At 53.9% G+C, this 23,860-nt stretch overlaps 1 protein-coding gene across 1 annotated transcript in view; it reads right to left on the reverse strand.

Moving 5' to 3' along the window:
* Positions 1 to 23,860, reverse strand: part of LOC147105410 (uncharacterized) — a gene marked incomplete at its 5' end in the record, with an annotated part of 278,987 nt that overhangs the window by 70,842 nt on the left and 184,285 nt on the right. The window contains 2 exons of the mRNA XM_086011725.1: positions 7,149 to 7,353; positions 12,520 to 12,704. Of these exons, the coding sequence (XP_085867851.1) occupies positions 7,149 to 7,353; positions 12,520 to 12,704 (390 nt within the window). The remainder of the gene's footprint in view (positions 1 to 7,148; positions 7,354 to 12,519; positions 12,705 to 23,860) is intronic.

The raw sequence follows: 23,860 nt of genomic DNA on the forward strand, positions 1-23,860 counted from the left end.
CTATCTATCTCCTTCTTAAATATATTCCACATTCTTGCCACTCTCCTGAATTCCCGATTGGATTTCTTGGTGACTATCTTATATTGATGGCCTCTAGTTTTGCTCGTCCCCACAAGTGGAAACATTCTCTCTGTATCCACTCTATCAAAACCCTTCATCATTTTAAAGACCTCTATTAGGTCACCCCTCAGCCTTTTCTTTTCAAGAGAAAAGAGACCCAGCCTGTTCATCCTTTCCTGATAGGTATACCCTCGCATTTCTGGTATCATCCTTGTAAATCTTTTTGCTACTCTCTCCTTTTTATCCTCTATATCCTTTTTATAATAAGGTGACCAAAATTGTACGCAGTACTCCAAGTGTGGCCGAACCAAGTTTTACATAACTTCCCTACTTTTCAATTCTATCCCTCTAGAAATAAACCCTAGTGCTTGGTTTGATTTTTTTATGGCCTTGTTAACCTGTGCCGCTACTTTCAGTGATTTGTGTATTTGTACTCCGAGATCTCTTTGTTCCACTACCCCATTTAGATTCTTATTTTCCAAGTGATAAGTGACCTCCCTATTTTTCTGACCAAAATGTAATCCCTCACATTGATCTGTGTTGAAATTCATTTGCCAATTATATGCCCATTCTGCAAGTCTTCTCGTAATTTGTTGCAGTTCTCCTCGGTATTGACTATCCCCCCCAATTTAGTGTCATCCGCAAATTTAGAAATTGTGTTCCAAAATCTAAATCATTAATATAAATTGTGAACAACATTGGTCCCAGCACTGATCCTTGTGGAACACCACTTCCCACCTTCTGCCACTCTGAATAGCTCCCCTTTACTCCCACTCTCTGCTTTCTGTCCTGAAGCCAGCTAGTTACCCATTCTGCTACTTGTCCCCGACTCAGCATTCTCTGACCTTATTCATTAGTCCATTATGAGGTACCTTATCGAAGGCCTTTTGGAAATCTAGATAAATTACATCTACTACACTACCCTTGTCTACTCTCTCTGTTACCTCTTCAAATAATTCAATGAGGTTGGTCAAGCAAGATTTTCCCTTTTGAAACCCATGCTGACTATTCATTATTATATTTTTGCTTTCTAGATGTTCTTCTATTCTCCCCTTTAGTAGGGATTCCATTATTTTTCCTACCACTGATGTTAAGCTGACTGGTCTATAAATCCCTGGACATGTTCGATCTCCCATCATAAATATAGGTATTATATTAGCTAGTCACCAGTCCTGTGGCACTACACCATTTTCTAACAAATTTTTAAATGTGTAATAGTACCTCAGCTATCTCTTGCCTAGATTCTTTTAAAATGCATGGAAGCAATCCATCCGGACCAGGGGTTTAATCCTCTTTGAGTTTGATTAGTTTCTTTAATATTTCTCCTTTTTGTTTTAAATGCAGTTATCTCATTTCTAATCTCATCCTCCGATGTCATGCCCACCTGTTCTATCTCCCTGGTAAACACTGAAGCAAATTAATTGTTTAATATTTCTGCCATCTCTCTATTGCTGCCTGTGGTATTATCCTGTCCATCCTGTCATGGCCCGATTCTCACAGCTACTTTTGCAACATCCCATCGCTCCCTAAACTGCAATGTCAGGGGAACGGAGGGGGTCACAATGAGTTCAACAATACCAAGAACTGGACTACAGTCCTCCACAGACTGATGGTGATACAGTAACAGAGGTCAAACATTCAATACTCCCGTACGACATTCCCTCATCCGCTGTTTTAACAGTGGGCTAAAGCCATTTACTTTATACTAATCGCCCTCCCCCAGGCCTCCCCGAACAGAAATTGCCAAAAGAGTATCAATTTAGGGACTCCAAGCCCACTGAACTAAGCATGCTCCAACTCCCATCGGGTAATGTCCTTACAGCAGAAAACAGCGCCAGCGCATCACTCAGTCCCAGACAGTGCGCTAACCCCAGACAGTGTGCTAACCCAGACAGTGCGCTAACTCCAGACAGTGCGCTAACTCCAGACAGTGCGCTAACTCCAGACAGTGCATTAACCCCAGGCAGTGCGCTAACCCCAGACAGTGTGCTAACCCCAGGCAGTGCGCTAATCCCAGGCAGTGCACTAATCCCAGACAGTGCGCTAACCCAGACAGTGCGCTAACTCCAGACAGTGCATTAACCCCAGACAGTGTGCTAACCCCAGACAGTGCGCTAACCCCAGGCAGTGCGCTAACCCCAGGCAGTGCGCTAACCCCAGGCAGTGCGCTAACCCCAGGCAGTGCGCTAACCCCAGGCAGTGCGCTAACCCCAGGCAGTGCGCTAACCCCAGGCAGTGCGCTAATCCCAGGCAGTGCGCTAATCCCAGACAGTGCGCTAACCCCAGACAGTGCGCTAACCCCAGGCAGTGCGCTAACCCCAAACAGTGCGCTAACCCCAGGCAGTGCGCTAACCCCAGGCAGTATTGATTTGATTTAAGTTGATTTAAATTAATTGAAGGGTAAGTGATGGCAGGACAGCTTGGTGCCCTGGTATGCTCCTCCTGCATATGTGGGAAATCAGGGACACTTCCTGTGTCTCTGATGACCATGTGTGCGGGAAGTGTATCCAGCTGCAGCTACTGGCAGACCGCATTGCGGCGCTGGAGCTGCGAATGGATACATACTGGAGCATTCACGATACTGAGGATGTTGTGAAAAGCGCGTTTAGGGGGTTGGTCACACTGCAGGTAAAGGCTGCACAGGCAGGAAGGGAATGGGTGACCGCCAGGCAGAGTAGTAGGCGCAGGCAGGTAGTGCAGGGGTCCCCTGTGACCATCCCCCTCTCAAACAGATATACCACTTTGGATATTGTTGAGGGAGATGGCTTATCAGGGGAAGGCAGCAGCAGCCAACTTCCTGGCACCGTGGGTGGTTCTGCTGCACAGGACAGGAGGGAAAAAGAGTGGGAGAGCTATAGTAAAACGGGATTCTATTGTAAGGGGAATAGATAGGCGTTTCTGCGGCCGCAAACGAGACTCCAGGATGGTATGTTGCCTCCCTGGTGCAAGGGTCAAGAATGTCTCGGAGTGGCTGCAGAGCATTCTGGAGGAGGAGGGGGAGCAGCCAGTTGTCGTGGTGCATATAGGTACCAACGATATAGGTATAAAACGGGACGAGGTCATAAAAGCTGAATATAGGGAGTTAGGAGGTAAATTAAAAAATAGGACCTCAAAGGTAGTAATCTCAGGATTGCTATCAGTGCCACGTGCTAGTCAGAGTAGAAATTGAAGGATATTTCGGATGAATACGTGGCTAGAGGAATGGTGCAAGGGGGAGGGATTCAAATTCCTGGGTCATTGGAACCGGTTCTGGGGGAGGTGGGACCAGTACAAACTGGACGGTTTGCACCCGGGCAGGGCTGGGACCGATGTCCTAGGGGGAGTGTTTGCTAGTGCTGTTGGGGAGGGTTTAAACTAAAATGGCAGGGGGTTGGGAACCTGTGCAGGGAGACAGAGGAAAGGAAAACAAGGATAGAAGCAAAAGACAGGAAGGAGAAAAGCAAAAGTGGCAGTCAGAGAAATCAAGGGTTTAAATCAAACATGGCCACAGTAAATAATAATTCTAAAAGGTCTAAGAGTGTTAAAAAAACAAGCCTGAAGGCTTTGTGTCTTAATGCGAGGAGCATTTGTAATAAGGTGGATGAATTAGCTGCACAAATAGATGTAAATGGATATGATATGATTGAGATTACGGAAACATGGCTCCAGGGTGACCCAGGCTGGGAACTCAACATCCAGGGGTATTCAATATTCAGGAAAGACAGGCAAAAAGGAAAAGGAGGTGGGGTAGCATTGCTGGTTAAAGAGGAGATTAACACAATTGTAAGGAAGGATATTAGCTCTGATGATGTGGAATCTGTATGGGTAGTGCTAAGAAATACCAAGGGGCAGAAAACGTTAGTGGGAGTTGTATACAGACCCCCAAACAGTAATGCCGAGGTTGGGGATGGCATTAAATGGGAAATTATAGACGCATGCAATAAGGGCACAGCAGTTATCATGGGTGACTTTAATCTACATATAGATTGGGCTAACCAAATTAGTAACAATACTGTGGAGGAGGAATTCCTGGAGTGTATGCGGGATGGTTTCCAATATGTTGAGGAACCAACTAGCGATCAGGCCATTTAGACTGGGTATTATGTAATGAGAAAGGATTAATTAGCAATCTTGTTGTGCGAGGCCCCTTGGGGCAGAGCGATCATAATATGATAGAATTCTTCATTAAGATGGAGAGTGAAGTACTTGACTCAGAGACTAGGGCCCTGAATTTAAATAAAGGAAACTACGATGGTATGAGGCGCGAGGTGGGTAGGATGGATTGGGGAATGTTACTTAAAGGGTTGACGGTGGATAGGCAACAGCAAATATTTAAAGATCGCATGCATGAACTACAGAATTTGATCATCCCTCTTTGGCATAAAAATAAAACAAAAAAGGTGACTCAACCGTGGCTAACAAGGGAAATTAGGGATATCATAAGATCCAAGGAGAACACATATAAATTGGCCAGAAAAAGCAGCAAACCTGATGATTGGGAGCAGTTTAGGATTCAGCAAAGGAGGAAAAAGGGATTAATTAAGAGGGGGAAAATAGAATATGAGAGTAAGCTTTCAGGGAACATAAACACTGACTGTAAAAGCTTCTATAGATATGTGAAGAGAAAAAGATTGGTGAAGTCAAGTGTAGGTCCCTTGCAGTCAGAATCAGGGGAATTTATAATGGGGAACAAAGAAATGGCGGACCAATTGAATACATACTTTGGTTCTGTCTTCACAAAGGAGGACACAAAAAACTTCCCAGAGATGTCGGGGAACATAGGGTCTAATGAGAGGGAGGAACTGAATGAAATCAGTATTTGTAGGGAAATGGTGTTCAGGAAATTGATGGGATTGAAGGCCGATAAATCCCCAGGGCCTGATCATCTACATCCTAGGGTACTTAAGGAAGTGGCCCTAGAAATAGTAGATCCATTGCTGGTCATCTTCCAAAATTCTATAGATTCTGGAACAGTTCCCATGGATTGGAGGGTAGCTAATGTTACCCCACTATTCAAAAAAGGTGGTAGAGAGAAAACGGGGAATTATAGACTGGTGAGCCTGACATCGGTAGTGGGGAAAATGCTAGAGTCCATTATAAAAGATGCAATAGCAGAGCACTTGGAAAACAGTGACAGGATCGGACAAAGTCAACATGGATTTACAAAAGGTAAATCGTGCTTGACTAATCTACTGGAATTTTTTGAGGATGTAAGTGGTAGAATAGATAAGGGAGAACCAGTGGATGTGGTGTATTTGGACTTTGAGAAGGCTTTCGATAAGGTCCCGCATAAGAGATTAGCGTGTAAAGTTAAGGCACATGGGATTGGGGGCAAGGTACTGACTTGGATAGAGAACTGGTTGGCAGACAGGAAGCAAAGAGTTGGAATAAACGGCTCTTTTTCCGAGTGGCAGGCAGTGACTAGTGGGGTACCGCAGGGATCGGTGTAGGACCCCCAGCTATTCACAATGTATATTAATGATCTAGACGAGGGAACTAGATGTAATATCTCCAAGTTTGCAGATGACACAAAGCTGGGTGGGCATGTGTGCTGTGAGGAGGATGCCGAGAAACTCCAGTATGATTTGGACAGGTTGGGTGATTGGGCAGATGTATGGCAGATGCAGTATAATGCGGATAAATGTGAGGTTATCCATTTTGGTGGCAAAAACAGGAAGGCAGATTATTATCTGAACAGCAATAGACTGGGAGAAGGGGAAGTGCAATGAGACCTGGGTGTCCTTGTGCACCAGTCGCTGAAGGTAAGCATGCAGGTGCAGCAGGCGGTTAAGGCAGCAAATGGTATGTTGGCCTTCGTAGCGAGAGGGTTCGAGTACAGGAACAAGGATGTCTTGCTGCAATTGTACAGGGCCTTGGTGAGACCACACCTTGAGTATTGTGTGCAGTTTTGGTCGCCTTATCTAAGGAAGGATGTTCTTGCCATGGAGGGAGTGCAGTGAAGATTCACCAGACTAATACCTGGGATGGCAGGAATGACGTATGAGGAGAGATTGGGTCGATTGGGCTTATACTCGCTGGAGTTTAGAAGAATGAGAGGGGATCTCATTGAAACTTATAAAATTCCAACAGGACTGGACGGACTAAATGCAGGAAGGATGTTCCCGATGGCGGGGGAGTCCAGAACCAGGGGTCACAGTCTAAGGATAAGGGGTAAGCCATTTAGGACAGAGATGAGGAGGAACTTCTTCACCCAGAGAGTGGTGAACCTATGGAATTCTCTACCACAGAAGGCAGTTGAGGCCAATTCATTAAATATATTCAAGGAGTTAGATATATTTCTTAAGGCTAAAGCTAAAGGGATCAAGAGATATGGGGAGAAAGCAGGGACCGGGTACTGAATTTGGATGATCAGCCATGATCTCATTGAATGGCGGAGCAGGCTCGAGGGGCCGAATGGCCTACTCCTGCTCATATCTTCTATGTTTCTATGTTTCTAACCCGAGACAGTGTGCGAACCCGAGACCGTTTGCTAACACGTGACACTGCGCTAACCCCAGACAGCGCGCTAACCCCAGACAGCGCGCTAACCCCAGACAGCGCGCTAACCCCAGACAGCGCGCTAACCCCAGACAGCGCGCTAACCCCCGACAGCGCGCTAACCCCCGACAGCGCGCTAACCCCAGACAGCGCGCTAACCCCAGACAGCGCGCTAACCCCAGACAGCGCGCTAACCCCAGACAGCGCGCTAACCCCAGACAGCGCGCTAACCCCAGACAGCGCGCTAACCCCAGACAGTGCGCTAATCTCTTGACTACAGACTCTCAAAGCTCAACCTCCAGGCCTTATTTGGTTATTCTGCCCTTAGTTCTGTGTCTGTCTCTAGAGCCGAGGGGAAGGTTGCCCTTCTTCGCTATTCTTTGTTATGACCTTTCCCTGAAGGTGTAGCCGACACAAACTGAGACCTAAACCAGGGCAGCCTGACTCTGATCCAGAGTGGGTTCCAGTACGGCTGGGACCCTTCGTCCCTCTGGTCCATGAGGAGATCTGAGTCTCTCTGTGGAGACAGCACTGGGAGAGCCAGTTCCTGCAGGAATGAGGCCTTGCTGCTGGTCTAACAGTGGAGAAGCCTGCTTCCCGGGCCCAGCTACCTCTTTGATTCTCTCTGTTGCTCCATCTCTTGCTGAAGCTGCTGCTGTTTCCTCACAGGCTCCATCTCCATCACCGCCAGTCCCCACGGTCACTTCCTGACCTTCGACCCTCAGCTGAGGGAGCCCAGGATCCTCTCCCAGGGGGTCCGGTTTGCTCGACGTGTTGCGAGTCACTCGGCGTCGGATTGAGCGAGTTCTCTGAAATCTGCGGAGCAGGAATTACAGAGGGAGAACAGGATTACACTGTCTTCACCAGCAAAAAGTAAAACTGCTAAATAAATCTCCCAGATAAATAACAGGGAAATAAAGAAAGACTTGCATTTCTGTAGCGCCTTTCATGACCTTAGATGTCCCAAAGATCTTTACAGCCAATGAAGTACTTTATGAAGTGCCAGTCACTGTTGTAATGTAGGAAATGCGGCAGCCAATTTGCGCACAGCAAGCTCCCACAAACAGCAGTGTGAAAATGACCAGATAATCTGTTTTTTAGTGATGTTGTTTGGGGCGATACATATTGGCCAGGACACCGGGGAGAACTCATCTGCTCTTTTTCGAAATAGTGCCATGGGATCAATTATGTCCCCGAGAGAGGACCTCGGGGCCTCGGTTCCGTGTGCGGGGCGTGTGCATGGTGTGCGGGGTGTGTGTACGGTGTGCGGGGTGTGTGTACGGTGTGCGGGGTGAGTGTACGGTGTGCGGGGCGTGTGCATGGTGTGCAGGGCGTGTGCATGGTGTGCGGGGCGTGTGCACGGTGTGCGGGGCGTGTGCACGGTGTGTGGGGCGTGTGCACGGTGTGCAGGGTGTGCGGGGTGTGTGTGCGGGGTGTGTGCACGGTGTGCGGGGAGTGTGCACTGCGTACGGGGAGTGTGCACGGCGTGCGGGGAGTGTGCACGGCGTGCGGGGAGTGTGCACGGCGTGCGGGGAGTGTGCACGGCGTGCGGGGAGTGTGCACGGCGTGCGGGGAGAGTGCACGGCGTGCGGGGAGTGTGCACGGCGTGCGGGGAGAGTGCACGGCGTGCGGGGAGTGTGCACGGCGTGCGGGGGGTGTGCAGGGCGTGCGGGGGGTGTGCAGGGCGTGCGGGGGGTGTGCAGGGCGTGCGGGGAGTGTGCAGGGCGTGCGGGGGGTGTGCAGGGCGTGCGGGGGGTGTGCAGGGCGTGCGGGGAGTGTGCAGGGCGTGCGGGAGTGTGCAGGGCGTGCGGGGAGTGTGCAGGGTGTGCGGGGAGTGTGCAGGGCGTGCGGGGAGTGTGCAGGGCGTGCGGGGGGTGTGCAGGGCGTGCGGGGGGTGTGCAGGGCGTGCGGGGCGTGTGCAGGGCGTGCGGGGGGTGTGCAGGGCGTGCGGGGAGTGTGCAGGGCGTGCGGGGAGTGTGCAGGGCGTGCGGGGGGTGTGCAGGGCGTGCGGGGAGTGTGCAGGGCGTGCGGGGAGTGTGCAGGGCGTGCGGGGAGTGTGCAGGGCGTGCGGGGAGTGTGCAGGGCGTGCGGGGGGTGTGCAGGGCGTGGGGGGGGTGTGCAGGGCGTGCGGGGAGTGTGCAGGGCGTGCGGGGAGTGTGCAGGGCGTGCGGGGGGTGTGCAGGGCGTGCGGGGGGTGTGCAGGGCGTGCGGGGAGTGTGCAGGGTGTGCGGGGGGTGTGCAGGGCGTGCGGGGGGTGTGCAGGGCGTGCGGGGAGTGTGCAGGGTGTGCAGGGTGTGCGGGGAGTGTGCAGGGCGTGCGGGGGGTGTGCAGGGTGTGCGGGGAGTGTGCAGGGTGTGCGGGGAGTGTGCAGGGCGTGCGGGGGGTGTGCAGGGCATGCGGGGAGTGTGCAGGGTGTGCAGGGCGTGCGGGGAGTGTGCAGGGCGTGCGGGGAGTGTGCACGGCGTGCGGGGAGTGTGCAGGGCCTGTGGGGGGTGTGCAGGGTGTGCGGGGGGTGTGCAGGGCGTGCGGGGGGTGTGCAGGGCGTGCGGGGAGTGTGCAGGGCCTGTGGGGGGTGTGCAGGGCCTGTGGGGAGTGTGCAGGGTGTGCGGGGGGTGTGCAGGGCGTGCGGGGGGTGTGCAGGGCGTGCGGGGGGTGTGCAGGGCGTGCGGGGGGTGTGCAGGGCGTGCGGGGGGTGTGCAGGGCGTGCGGGGAGTGTGCAGGGCCTGTGGGGGGTGTGCAGGGCCTGTGGGGAGTGTGCAGGGTGTGCGGGGAGTGTGCAGGGCGTGCGGGAGTGTGCAGGGCCTGTGGGGGGTGTGCAGGGCGTGCGGGGAGTGTGCAGGGCGTGCGGGGGGTGTGCAGGGCGTGCGGGGGGTGTGCAGGGCCTGTGGGGGGTGTGCAGGGCGTGCGGGGAGTGTGCAGGGTGTGCGGGGAGTGTGCAGGGCGTGCGGGGGGTGTGCAGGGCGTGCGGGGAGTGTGCAGGGCCTGTGGGGGGTGTGCAGGGCGTGCGGGGAGTGTGCAGGGCGTGCGGGGAGTGTGCAGGGCGTGCGGGGGGTGTGCAGGGCCTGCGGGGGGTGTGCAGGGCGTGCGGGGAGTGTGCAGGGCCTGTGGGGGGTGTGCAGGGCGTGCGGGGAGTGTGCAGGGCGTGCGGGGAGTGTGCAGGGCGTGCGGGGGGTGTGCAGGGCCTGCGGGGGGTGTGCAGGGTGTGCGGGGAGTGTGCAGGGCGTGCGGGGGGTGTGCAGGGCGTGCGGGGGGTGTGCAGGGCGTGCGGGGAGTGTGCAGGGCCTGTGGGGGGTGTGCAGGGCGTGCGGGGAGTGTGCAGGGCGTGCGGGGAGTGTGCAGGGCGTGCGGGGGGTGTGCAGGGCCTGCGGGGGGTGTGCAGGGCGTGCGGGGGGTGTGCAGGGTGTGCGGGGAGTGTGCAGGGCGTGCGGGGGGTGTGCAGGGCGTGCGGGGGGTGTGCAGGGCGTGCGGGGAGTGTGCAGGGCCTGTGGGGGGTGTGCAGGGCGTGCGGGGCGTGTGCAGGGCGTGCGGGGAGTGTGCAGGGCGTGCGGGGGGTGTGCAGGGCCTGTGGGGGGTGTGCAGGGCGTGCGGGGGGTGTGCAGGGCGTGCGGGGGGTGTGCAGGGCGTGCGGGGAGTGTGCAGGGCGTGCGGGGGGTGTGCAGGGCCTGTGGGGGGTGTGCAGGGCGTGCGGGGAGTGTGCAGGGCGTGCGGGGAGTGTGCAGGGCGTGCGGGGAGTGTGCAGGGCGTGCGGGGAGTGTGCAGGGCGTGCGGGGAGTGTGCAGGGCCTGTGGGGGGTGTGCAGGGCGTGCGGGGAGTGTGCAGGGCGTGCGGGGAGTGTGCAGGGCGTGCGGGGGGTGTGCAGGGCGTGCGGGGAGTGTGCAGGGCGTGCGGGGGGTGTGCAGGGCGTGCGGGGAGTGTGCAGGGCGTGCGGGGAGTGTGCAGGGCGTGCGGGGAGTGTGCAGGGCGTGCGGGGAGTGTGCAGGGCGTGCGGGGAGTGTGCAGGGCGTGCGGGGAGTGTGCAGGGCGTGCGGGGAGTGTGCAGGGCGTGCGGGGAGTGTGCAGGGCCTGTGGGGGGTGTGCAGGGCGTGCGGGGAGTGTGCAGGGCGTGCGGGGAGTGTGCAGGGCCTGTGGGGGGTGTGCAGGGCGTGCGGGGGGTGTGCAGGGCGTGCGGGGAGTGTGCAGGGCGTGCGGGGAGTGTGCAGGGCCTGTGGGGGGTGTGCAGGGCGTGCGGGGAGTGTGCACGGCGTGCGGGGAGTGTGCACGGCGTGCGGGGGGTGTGCAGGGCGTGCGGGGGGTGTGCAGGGCGTGCGGGGGGTGTGCAGGGCGTGCGGGGGGTGTGCACGGCGTGCGGGGGGTGTGCAGGGCGTGCGGGGGGTGTGCAGGGCGTGCGGGGAGTGTGCAGGGCGTGCGGGGTGTGTGCAGGGCGTGCGGGGAGTGTGCAGGGCATGCGGGGAGTGTGCAGGGCGTGCGGGGGGTGTGCAGGGCGTGCGGGGAGTGTGCAGGGCGTGCGGGGAGTGTGCAGGGCGTGCGGGGAGTGTGCAGGGCGTGCGGGGGTGTGCAGGGCGTGCGGGGAGTGTGCAGGGCGTGCGGGGAGTGTGCAGGGCGTGCGGGGAGTGTGCAGGGCGTGCGGGGAGTGTGCACGGCGTGCGGGGAGTGTGCAGGGCGTGCGGGGAGTGTGCAGGGCGTGCGGGGAGTGTGCAGGGCGTGCGGGGCGTGTGCAGGGCGTGCGGGGAGTGTGCAGGGCGTGCGGGGAGTGTGCACGGCGTGCGGGGAGTGTGCAGGGCGTGCGGGGAGTGTGCAGGGCGTGCGGGGAGTGTGCAGGGCGTGCGGGGCGTGTGCAGGGCGTGCGGGGAGTGTGCACGGCGTGCGGGGAGTGTGCACGGCGTGCGGGGGGTGTGCAGGGCGTGCGGGGGGTGTGCAGGGCGTGCGGGGGGTGTGCACGGCGTGCGGGGGGTGTGCAGGGCGTGCGGGGGGTGTGCAGGGTGTGCGGGGAGTGTGCAGGGCGTGCGGGGTGTGTGCAGGGCGTGCGGGGAGTGTGCAGGGCTTGCGGGGAGTGTGCAGGGCGTGCGGGGGGTGTGCAGGGCGTGCGGGGAGTGTGCAGGGCGTGCGGGGAGTGTGCAGGGCGTGCGGGGAGTGTGCAGGGCGTGCGGGGGTGTGCAGGGCGTGCGGGGAGTGTGCAGGGCGTGCGGGGAGTGTGCAGGGCGTGCGGGGAGTGTGCAGGGCGTGCGGGGAGTGTGCACGGCGTGCGGGGAGTGTGCAGGGCGTGCGGGGAGTGTGCAGGGCGTGCGGGGAGTGTGCAGGGCGTGCGGGGCGTGTGCAGGGTGTGCGGGGAGTGTGCAGGGCGTGCGGGGAGTTTGCATGGTGTGCGGGGAGTGTGCATGGTGTGCGGGGAGTGTGCAGGGCGTGCGGGGAGTGTGCAGGGCGTGCGGGGAGTGTGCAGGGCGTGCGGGGAGTGTGCAGGGCGTGCGGGGAGTGTGCAGGGCGTGCGGGGAGTGTGCAGGGCGTGCGGGGAGTGTGCAGGGCGTGCGGGGAGTGTGCAGGGCGTGCGGGGAGTGTGCAGGGCGTGCGGGGAGTGTGCAGGGTGTGCGGGGAGTGTGCAGGGTGTGCGGGGGGTGTGCAGGGCGTGCGGGGAGTGTGCAGGGCGTGCGGGGGGTGTGCAGGGTGTGCGGGGAGTGTGCAGGGCGTGCGGGGAGTGTGCAGGGTGTGCGGGGAGTGTGCAGGGTGTGCGGGGAGTGTGCAGGGTGTGCGGGGAGTGTGCAGGGTGTGCGGGGAGTGTGCATGGTGTGCGGGGAGTGTGCACGGTGTGCAGGGAGTGTGCGGGGAGTGTGCACGGTGTGCAGGGAGTGTGCGGGGAGTGTGCACGGTGTGCGGGGAGTGTGCGGGGAGTGTGCACGGTGTGCGGGGAGTGTGCGGGGAGTGTGCATGGTGTGCGGGGAGTGTGCGGGGAGTGTGCACGGTGTGCGGGCTGTGTACAGGGTCTCTTACCCTTCTTTCTCCTCTCGTTGAGCTGCTTCCTCCTCTTGGCCCACCAGCCGATCCTGGGCCTCCTGCAGCTCCTGTTGGATCTGCTCCAGCCGCGTCTCCAGCTCCTGATTGGTCAGATTGAGCTTGAGGTTCTCAGTGCTGGTCTCCTCCTGTTTACTGCGCAGAGAGACAAGCTCCGCCTCCAACTGGGAGGAAATCAACAGGTTAACTCATTTCATTACATGTCAATAAACCATCACATGATCTTGAGACGAGGGAATTCTACTGACAGAGTGGATTAACAGTGTTTCATTCCCATTCCACAGGTTGACCCTTGCAGCTGATTCAAATCTCACTGATTGTTGATGCTATCGGTCGGTGGGGTCTGTTCATTCCTGAGGGCTCCCCACTCACAGGGACACAACCAACTCACAGCCACATCATCTGCTTGCAAGACAGCCCGTAACGGAATATTCCTACAAACTATTTTCAAAATATAATCCACGGCAAGCATCATCAACAATGCAAACTCCCCACAGTCTGGGCCTGTCTGGCCCCAGTCCCACAGTCTGGGCCTGTCTGGCCCCAGTCCCACAGTCTGGGCCTGTCCGACCCCAGTCTCACAGTCTGGGCCTGTCTGGCCCCAGTCCCACAGTCTGGGCCTGTCCGGCCCCAGTCCCACAGTCTGGGCCTGTCCGACCCCAGTCTCACAGTCTGGGCCTGTCCGACCCCAGTCCCACAGTCTGGGCCTGTCCTTCCTGTAATGTATGTACCTTTAAGGGGAGAACTACTTTTTACAGCTCCTGTATACTGTAGTACCGGCAGTGACCACACCTGTATATAAACCCTGAGTAGTGATCTGTACAGTTAGTTCTAGAGTAAGCCTCATTCAGTAAACACCTGTTGATCGTTCCCTGCAGTCTTTTCACAGAATCATCACAGAAACCCCACAGTGCAGATAGAGGCCATTTCGGCCCATCGAGCCTGCACCGACACATATCCCACCCGATCCCCGTAACCCCTACACCAACACATATCCCACCCTATCCCCGTAACCCCCCGTATTTAATCCCCCTAACACTAAGGGTCAATTTATCATAGCCAATCAACCTAACTCGCACATCTTTGGACTGATTATTGAAGGACAAACATTAAGATACACGGATCTAACATTGGCGACGAGCAGATTCGAACCTACCTGCAACTCTGCATCACCTCCCAGGGATTCGCTCCTGGAGAACAGTGGAAGAAGGCCGAGTCCAGAAGCAAGGGCGTCGACCACAGGCAACCGCCCAGTCATCCAGCGGAGATGTGAGCATCGCAGGGGAGGCTGTCGAGAGCCAAGCTTGGCTTTCCAGTCACGGTGGTCCAGCGGCACGAGCTGGCAACAGGTACTGCGCAGACCCTTCCCGGACAGCGGCGGGCTAGAGCCCAACCGAGCGGCACAGAAAAAGGCCGAGCAGCGTCGACGGGGGAGAGAGAGAGGGTAGAGCGCACAGGGCGCAGCCGGTGTTCAGGACCGAGCGGCGTCAACGGGGGAGAGAGGCGAAAGAGAGCAGAGCGCAGCCGGTGTTCAAGGGCCGAGCAGCGTCAACGGGGGAGAGAGGCGCGCAGGAAAACGCACAGAGCGCAGCCGGTGTTCAAGGGCCGAGCAGCGTCGACAGGGGAGAGAGGCGCGCAGGAAAACGCGAAGCGCTGCCATTGCCATGAGGACCGCAGAGAGCAGCATTGGCAGCAGCGCAGGAGCAGCGCACGAAACCCACAGGGCGTCGCCATTTGCCACGAGGACCGCCGAGAGCGGCGTTGGCAGCAGCGCGGGAGACGCCATTTTAAGCCGCAGCGTGGAAGAAAGGAAAGCGCAGGAGACGCCATTTTAAGCCAGTCTAACCACACCCAAAAATGCCGAAGAGTGGCAGTATCACAGCATTCCACAATGAAGTCGAAGATTGGACGACATATGTCGAACGCATAGAAGTATACTGCAAGGCGAATGAAGTGCCAGATGACAAGAAAGCGCTGGTATTGTTGAATTCAATGGGTGCAAAAACGTACGGCTTACTACGAAACCTAGTAACCCCAGAGAAGCCAGTAGAAAAGGATTTTGAAAACATAGTGTCAATCCTACAGGACCACTTAAACCCCACACCGCTGCTGATAGCAGAAAGATTCAAGTTTCACAAAAGGAACCAGCATAAAGATGAAAGTAATGCTGAGTATTTAACGGAACTGCGCAAGCTACCGAAACACTGCCAGTTTGGAACGGGACGAGCAGATACTTTAAGGGACAAGTTTGTGTGTGGGCTTCAAAGTGAAGGAACCCAGAAACGGCTTCTATCAGAAAAGGATCTTACGCTGGACAAGGCTTTCAGCATTGCAGTATCACACGAAGCAGCAGCACGGGGCGCTGCAAAGATACAACGGAGACAGCAAGAATATGGCACAAATGAAATGTCATACGGAACAGTGAAGTGCTATCGCTGCGGCAGAACAACACACGACCATAATGATTGCTGGTTCAAGGACAAAGTGTGCAGACAGTGTGGAAAAGCAGGACACATAGCAAGAGTCTGCAGGTCGGGAAAGAAAACCAGCAGCAAGAAATCTCCACAGGAGAAGTACAAGAAGGTACATAAGGTGACGGAGAGTAGTTCAGACGAACAGAAGAGTGATACAGACTCCGGAAGCAAGGAGCTGGGTTGTCTGAAACTACATAATGTGATCAAAACGGAGGATCACCAAACTATCTGGGTCACGCTCAAGATAGCAGGAGTCCAAGTGAAAATGGAATTGGACACAGGATCAGCCCTAACAGTCATAAACCGAAGGGACTACAAGCGGCTATTCTCACATATATCCTTGAGAGATACAAAGATTGTCTTGAAGACGTACACGGGGCAAAAAGTCTACCCCAAAGGAAAAATAAGGGTGAATGTTATATATAACGGCAAGGAAACACCAAAAATGGACCTATATGTATTGCCAGATGGAGGACCACCACTACTAGGACGTGAATGGATCCGGAAGATACAGCTAGGTTGGCATTCCATATAGGCATTGACTGTGGCTGACAAAAAGGATGACGACGTCACACCTGGGCGACTGTCAAAGATCCTAACTGACGCGAAAGAAGTGTTCCAGCAAGAACTCGGAACACTAAAAGGCATGACAGCGATGATTAAAATTGAAGAAAACGCAAGCCCAAAATTTTTTAAGGCCAGACCGGTACCTTATGCGATCCGCCCAGCCGTCGAAGCAGAGCTGGAGAGTCTGGAACGTTCAGGTGTACTGTCCAAGGTAGACTGGAGCGAGTGGGCTACACCCATCGTCCCTGTGATGAAAAAGTCGTTGAGCAGCACGCCTGGGGAACCAAGGAATGTTCGCATCTGTGGGGACTTTAAGGTAACAGTGAACCCGGTCCTTCACACCGTACAATATCCACTTCCGCGGATTGAAGATATTTTCGCCTCGCTATCTGGAGGGAAACGCTTCACTAAGATTGATCTGGCCCAGGCGTATCTGCAAATGGAGTTAGAAGAAGCATCAAAAAAATACCTCCCAATCAACACCCATAAAGGTCTCTGCCAATACAACCGGCTGGTATTCGGGGTAGCATCAGCTCTGGCTATTTGGCAGAGGGCAATGGAACAAGTCCTGGAAGGGATCCCAGGGACGCAGTGTTATTTCGACGGCATCCTGGTCATGGGCGAAAATGACAGTGATCACCTTGCCAACCTGGAGCAGGTGCTCACTAGATTGCAGGAATATGGGCTCCGAGCTAACCGCCCCAAATGCGAGTTTTTTTAGAAAACAGATCTCGTATTGTGGCCACGTTATCGATAAAGAGGGGTTGCATAAGTCCCCAGAGAAGAGTGAGGCAGTAGTCAAGGCTCCAGCACCGGAAAATGTGTCACAACTGAGGTCGTTCCTCGGGCTGGTAAACTACTACCATAAGTTCTTGCCAAATTTGTCTACAATACTACACCCACTGAACACCCTACTGCAAGCTTGGGTGCCATGGAAGTGGAGTGGCGAATGTAGACGAGCTTTCCAGAAGAGCAAAACACTAATCACATCGAAAGAGGTATTGGCCCATTACAACCCAGCATTACCAATTCGGTTGGCATGTGATGCGTCACCCTACGGCATTGGAGCGGTGCTGTCGCACAAATTCTCGGACGGCTCAGAGAGGCCAAGAGCATTTGCGTCATGATCACTAACCTCAGCTGAGCGTAACTACGCCCAGATTGACAGGGAGGCCCTCAGCCTAGTGTGGGGAGTGAAAAAGTTCAATCACTATCTGCACGGGCAGAAGTTCACCTTGCTGACTGACCACCAACCACTTGTCTCCATCTTTAATCCAAAGAAGGGCGTTCCGGTGATGACTGCGCAACGGCTGCAAAGATGGTCCCTTTTCTAGGGGCGCACCAATATGAAATCGAGTATAAGGGCACGAAACAGCATGGAAACACTGATGGGCTATCACGCCCGCCACTGCCTACTGCGGAGGAAGCACCAGCAGTGGATCCTGTCGAAATATTTCATTCGACTATAATTGATGCTTGCCAGTAACTAACGCTGGTATAGAGAAGGAGACCCGAAATGACCCGACCCTGTCTCGGGTATATGGTTTGACGGTGAAGGGATGGCCAGCACATGGCGACTCACTGTTGCCAGCATTCTCATCCAGAAGAGAACAGCTGTCAGTATGCCAGGGGACCTTGATGTGTGGATCCCGAGTGGTAATTCCACCCAAGTTAAGGGAGAGAGTGCTCAATGAGCTTCACGAAGGTCATCTGGGAGGGGTGAAAATGAAAAGCCTTGCTAGGGCTTATGTGTGGTGGCCGGGGATCGATCAGCAAATCGAGGACCTGACAAAGAGCTGCTCAGGATGCCAGAAGGTCCAAAATGCACCACCACATGCCCCTCTACACCCATGGGAGTGGCCCTCATCTCCATGGCAATGGGTACATATTGATTTTGCTGGTCCATTCATGGACTCAATGTTTTTAATAGCCGTGGATGCGCACTCGAAATGGCCTGAGGTGATCAAAATGTCCTCCACCACCACGGAGAAAACTATTGCAGTCCTACGGACCATTTTTGCCAGGAACGGCTTGCCAGAGCAGATTTGCTCTGATAATGGACCAAAGTTTGTGTCCGAAGAGTTTCGAAGATTTATGAAAAGGAATGGGGTAAGGCATTATACATCCGCCCCGTATCATCCAGCCACAAATGGATTGGCTGAGAGGTTCGTACAAACCTTTAAGAAGGCAATAAAGGCTATGTACAATGACAACATTCCGCTGCAGCACAAGGTGGACAATTTCCTGTTCCTCTACCGGAATGCGACACATGCAGTCACCAACCAGGCCCCAGCCATGATGTTCTTTAACCGAAGGTTAAGATCTCGTCTGGATTTGCTCAGACCAAACGTACGAAGAGATGTTGAGAGTAAGCAATTCCAGCACATCCATGAGAAGCCAACAAGGAGCTTCAATGTAGGGCAACCAGTCTTGGCCCGTGACTACCGAACAGAAAAATGGCAGCCAGGAACGATATGCACACGGCAGGGCCCACTAATGTACACAGTGGACGTTGGGGAGAGCATCGTGAGACGCCATGCTGACCAGATCCTAGAGTCACAGGAACAAGTCAACCCCATGCCTCGCCCATACGTACCTGGTGATGAACCCGACGTACCGGTCGCATCTACCCCAGAAACAGTAGCATCGGAAGCTGATGAACCAACCGACGACAGGGGGCCAGAATCGCCTCCGCACCAAGAGCAAGACACTCGGGAAAGGCGCTATCCAGAAAGGATCAGGAAGCCTCCCCAAAGACTGAATATATAAATAGACTATTTTCAGCTAATGTTGCATGTTAAAAGTGTTAATTGTAATTAGTTTGATATTTAATTGTTAAATGAGTGTTATGGTACTGTTAATCTAAAAGGGGAGTGTAGTGTATGTAACGTTCCACCTTTAAGAGAACTATTTTAAGGGTTGCACTACTTTATCTTGGCTACTGTATACTGTAATACCGGTGGTGACCACACTGGTATATAAGTGCTGTGTAAGGATTTATTGGGCAGATTCGCCCTGACCTTCGAATAGTAAAGTCCTGTTAAAGTTACTCTTGTAGTCTGTGTATTAATTCACCATATAACCCACAGACTTTACAGTGGCGACGAGTTCGATCTTACCCTGCGGCAGCGATACATCCGAAGCAGTTAACGAGCATCGAGAGGAGGCACCCGCCCTCGTCATTCTGCTGAGAGAAGACTCGAGTCTGCAGAGCAAGGAAGAAGGAAGAATTCAGACACGAAGCCTTCCATCAGCAACAGGCAGTGATCGTCCCTTCTGCCACGGTGGTGAGTGAGCCGATCAGCCACGAGAAGCAAGTCGGCCACGTTGACTGTGAGTAGGGGGAAAATAAAAATAAAAAGAACGGAGGAAGGGCGGTGAACTCGACCACGGTCGGGGGGGAAAGGAGCCGGACAGAAGTCGGGCCCAGAGGCGCTGAGACTGGGGCAGCGTGGGGCACGGAAGCCACGGTGCAAGCGGGAACGCAGCCGGTGTGAGAGACCGGGCTACCAGCGGGAACGCAGCCGGTGTGAGAGACCGGGCTACAAGCGGGCTGGGAGATGCAACAGCGTCGTGAGACAGCTCGACCGCGACCGGCGAAAGGCCGGGCAGCTACCGAGGCCGCGAGGCGCTGCGACCGGGATCGTAAGGCGCGGGAAGAAATAAAAATAAGAAACCGCGGAGAACTCAGCCGCAGCCGGGGGAGGAAAGGACCGGACTGCGAGAGGGCTGGGAGGCGCGATTGGAAGCCGCTGAGGGAGAGACAGAGCCCGAGCGAGCGGGAGAGACAGAGCCGAGCGAGGGAGACCGAGGAGATTCAGCCAGCGGCTGGAACTGTTCGCCGTCAATGGGTTGTCCCCAGCGCCGGTTGCCCTGCCGAGAAAAGGGAACAAAGAACGTACTGAAGCCGGCGCGCAGGCTGCGAACCCCGAAAGCCAGCGGTCGTCGCCCGAGGGAAAAGCTTACCCCTCCCGCCAGTAGGCGGAGAAGAAGACCGGAGCGGGAAACCGCCATTTTGAAAGTGGGCGGGGAAGAAGACAAGCGCGGGAAACCGCCATTTTTGGAAGAAAAAAAAAGTTAAAGAAAAATTTCGTTGTTGTTTCTCAGGAAGATTGTGAAGATGCCTAAGCGTGGCAACATCAACGAATTCGATTCGGATGTGGAAGATTGGACCACGTATGTAGAACGCAGCGAGATATATTGTAAGGTCAATAAGATAGCAAATTATGATAAAGCTCTAACCTTACTAAACTCAATGGGTGCGAAGACATACGGGTTATTGAAGCATCTTCTATCACCAGCTAAACCGGCGGATCAGTCTTTCGCTAATATTGTTGCTGTCCTGAAGGATCATGTGAACCCCACACCGCTGATGTTAGCGGAACGAGCTAAATTTTACGGGAGAACGCAACTAAAGGAGGAAAGCAACGCGGAGTACCTGGTTGAACTGCGTAGGCTAGCAAAATACTGTCAGTTTGGGGTAAATCTGACAGAGGCACTGAGAGACAAGTTCGTGTGCGGGATGTCGAAGGAAGGAACACAAAGCGACTGCTCGAAGAGAACGATCTTACACTTGATAAGGCTGTCCTTATTGCAGCATCGCACGAAGCCGCAGCGAGAGGCACGGCGGAAATGCAGCTGAAGACAGCGGTACTCAGTGTGGATCAAATGACTTCGGGTACAACGAAATGTTACCGTTGTGGGAAGACAACACACGACCAGAACCAATGCTGGTTTAAAAACCAGGAATGTAGAAAATGTGGCAAACCTGGTCACATAGCTAAAGTATGCCGGTCAGGAAAGAAGACCAGCAACAATAAGTCACCGCAGAAGAAGTACAGAAAGGTACATAAGGTGACTGTGAAGAGTCCAGATGAACTGAATTCGGATTCAGACCCCAACAGCAAGGAACTGGGTAGTCTGAGGATTCACAATGTGAGTAAAGAAGCTGACCGACAAACTATCTGGGTCACACTGCAGATTGCAAAAGTCCAAGTGAAGATGGATGTGGACACCGGATCGGCGTTGACGGTCATGAATAAACAAGATTACAAAAAGTTATTCAAACATATTCCCCTATGGGATACGGAGATAGTATTGCAGACATACACGGGGCATAAAGTATACCCCATCGGAAAGATAAAAGTCAAGGTGAGACACAAGGGCAAAGATCACCAAGGAATGGACTTATATGTACTACCCGAGGGAGGTCCACCACTTCTGGGACGGGAGTGGATCAGGAAAATAAAGATAGACTGGCACTCACTAAACACAATGACGGTAGATTTCGGAAAGAAAGATGTCAAACCTGAACGGTTGTCCAGAATATTGGATGAGGCTAAAGAGGTATTCCAGCAGGGACTGGGAACACTGAGAGGAATTAAGGCAAAAATCAAGATTGCAGAACATGCCAGCCCAAAATTTTTCAAAGCCAGATCGGTACCTTACGCGATACGACCTGCTGTGGAGGCAGAACTGGAAGAGCTTGAACGTGCAGGGGTACTGTCGAAGGTGGACTGGAGTGAGTGGGCCACGCCCATTGTTCCCGTCATGAAGTCTTCATCAAGTAACAAGCCAGGGGGACCGGGGAAGGTCCGCATCTGCGGAGACTTCAAGATCACAGTTAATCCGGTGCTTCACACGGTACAATACCCGCTTCCGCGGATTGAGGATATCTTTGCTTCATTGTCTGGCGGGAAACACTTCACCAAGATAGACCTGGCACAAGCATATTTACAGATGGAGGTCGAGGAAGAGTCGCGCCAGTATCTCACAATCAACACGCACAGAGGCTTGTATCGATATAATAGACTGGTTTTTGGAGTAGCTTCGGCTCCAGCAATTTGGCAGAGGGCCATGGAGCAGGTCTTACAGGGTATTCCAAGCACTCAGTGTTACTTGGACGATATCCTGATTACGGGAGAAGACGAGGAGGAACACCTCACAAATTTGAAACTGGTGCTCACCAGGTTGAAGGAATATGGCCTTCGAGTTAATCGCCAGAAATGTGAGTTCTTCCAGAAACGGATCTCGTACTGCGGTCATGTCATTGACCAAGAGGGGCTGCACAAGTCACTTGACAAGATCGAAGCGGTCGTGAAGGCCCCCGCTCCAGAAAATGTATCACAGTTGAGGTCGTTTCTGGGGTTGATTAATTATTACCATAAGTTTCTGCCAAATCTATCCACGGTGCTGCATCCGCTGAATGCTCTGTTGCGGAAAGAAGTACCATGGAAGTGGAGCGAGGACTGTAAGAAGGCCTTTCGCAGAAGCAAGGCGTTGATTACCTCTGAGGAAGTGTTGGCTCACTTCAACCCAACGCTACCTCTTCGTCTAGCTTGTGATGCTTCCCCTTATGGTATTGGAGCTGTACTCTCACACAAGTTACCAAATGGCTCGGAAAGGCCAGTCGCATTTGCGTCCCGATCATTGACCTCCGCTGAGCGAAATTATGCTCAGATAGATAGGGAGGTTCTCAGCCTTGTGTGGGGAGTAAAGAAATTCAATCATTACCTGCAGGGCAAGAAGTTTACATTGCTGACAGACCACCAGCCGTTGGTGTCCATATTCAACCCTAACAAGGCCGTTTCCACTATGACAGCACAAAGGCTACAGAGGTGGTCCGTTCTACTAGGGGCACACCAATATGACATCGAATACAAAAGGTCCAAACAGCATGGAAATGCTGATGGGTTATCGCGCCTACCGTTGCCAGTGGAAGAAGAGGCGACTACAGTGGACCCAGTGGAGATGTTCCACTCAACCATAATGGAATGTCTACCAGTAACAAATTCCATGATCGAAAAGGAAACAAGAAATGACCCGACTCTCTCACGAGTCTACGATTTAACGGTGGAGGGATGGCCAGTACACGGCGAACCAATGCTGCCAGCATTTTCGCACAGAAGAGAACAGCTGTCAGTGTGCCGAGGAACCTTGATGTGTGGATCTAGAGTGGTGATTCCACCCAAACTCCAGCAGAAAGTACTAAAGGAGCTTCACGAGGGGCATCTGGGTGGAGTGAAAATGAAGAACCTAGCCAGAGCGTTTGTGTGGTGGCCAGGTATTGATGGAGACATCGAAGAAATAACCAAGAGCTGTCTAGGATGCCAGAAGGTCCAAAACGCACCACCACAAGCTCCTCTGCATCCATGGGAGTGGCCCTCATCTCCATGGCAAAGGGTACATATCGACTTTGCTGGTCCATTTATGGACTCAATGTTTTTAATCGCGGTGGATGCACACTCCAAGTGGCCGGAGGTAATAAAAATGTCCTCCACCACCACGGAAAAAACCATCACAGTATTAAGGACCATATTTGCCAGGAATGGGCTGCCGGAACAGATCTGTTCTGATAATGGACCGCAATTTGTGTCCGAAGAATTCAGGAAGTTCTTAAAAAGCAATGGGGTTAAGCACTATACGTCCGCTCCATACCATCCCGCCACCAATGGATTAGCTGAAAGGTTTGTCCAGACCTTCAAGAAGGCCATAAAGGCCATGGGTAATGAAGACATAAATCTACAACATAAGGTAGATAACTTCTTGTTGGCGTACAGGAATGCAACACATGCGGTCACAAACCAAACTCCCGCCATGATGTTTTTCAATAGAAGAATAAGATGCCGGCTGGATTTGATTAAGCCAAACGTCAGAAGGGACGTAGAGAACCGGCAATTTCAAGGCATGAATGAAAGGCCAACTAGATCCTTTCAGATAGGTCAACAAGTTTTGGCCCGGGACTACCGTGCCGAGAAATGGCAGCCTGGAACTATTGGAAAAAGGCTAGGACCGCTGATGTATACCGTGGACATTGGTGAAAGCATAATAAGGCGCCATGTTGACCAGATCATAGAATCATCCACAAAGGCCAAACCTACTCCACAACTCTATACGTCTAATGTTGAAGCAGAGATACCCAGAGCATCTACTTCCGATCCGGTAATACTGGAATCCGATGAACCTGAAACGGTCCTTCAAGCCGAATCGACCTTGCCAGAAGAACCTACTACACCACCGAAAACGACTACACCACCGAGGCGTTATCCGGACAGAGTCCGGAAACCTCCAGAGAGACTGAATCTGTGAACTGTTTCACATAAAGTTGTATATATGTTAAGATGTTATATTAATGGGAATATGTATATATTGTTAACCTAAAAAGGGAGGATTGTAGTGTATGTAACGTACCACCTTTAAGAGAACTATTTTAAGGGTTGCACTACTTTATCTTGGCTACTGTATACTGTAATACAGTGACCACACCGGTATATAAGTGC

This window comes from Somniosus microcephalus, chromosome 18 (assembly GCF_052327205.1).
Source record: "Somniosus microcephalus isolate GS21.2 chromosome 18, FLI_Smic_1.0, whole genome shotgun sequence".
Lineage (NCBI taxonomy): Eukaryota > Metazoa > Chordata > Chondrichthyes > Squaliformes > Somniosidae > Somniosus > Somniosus microcephalus.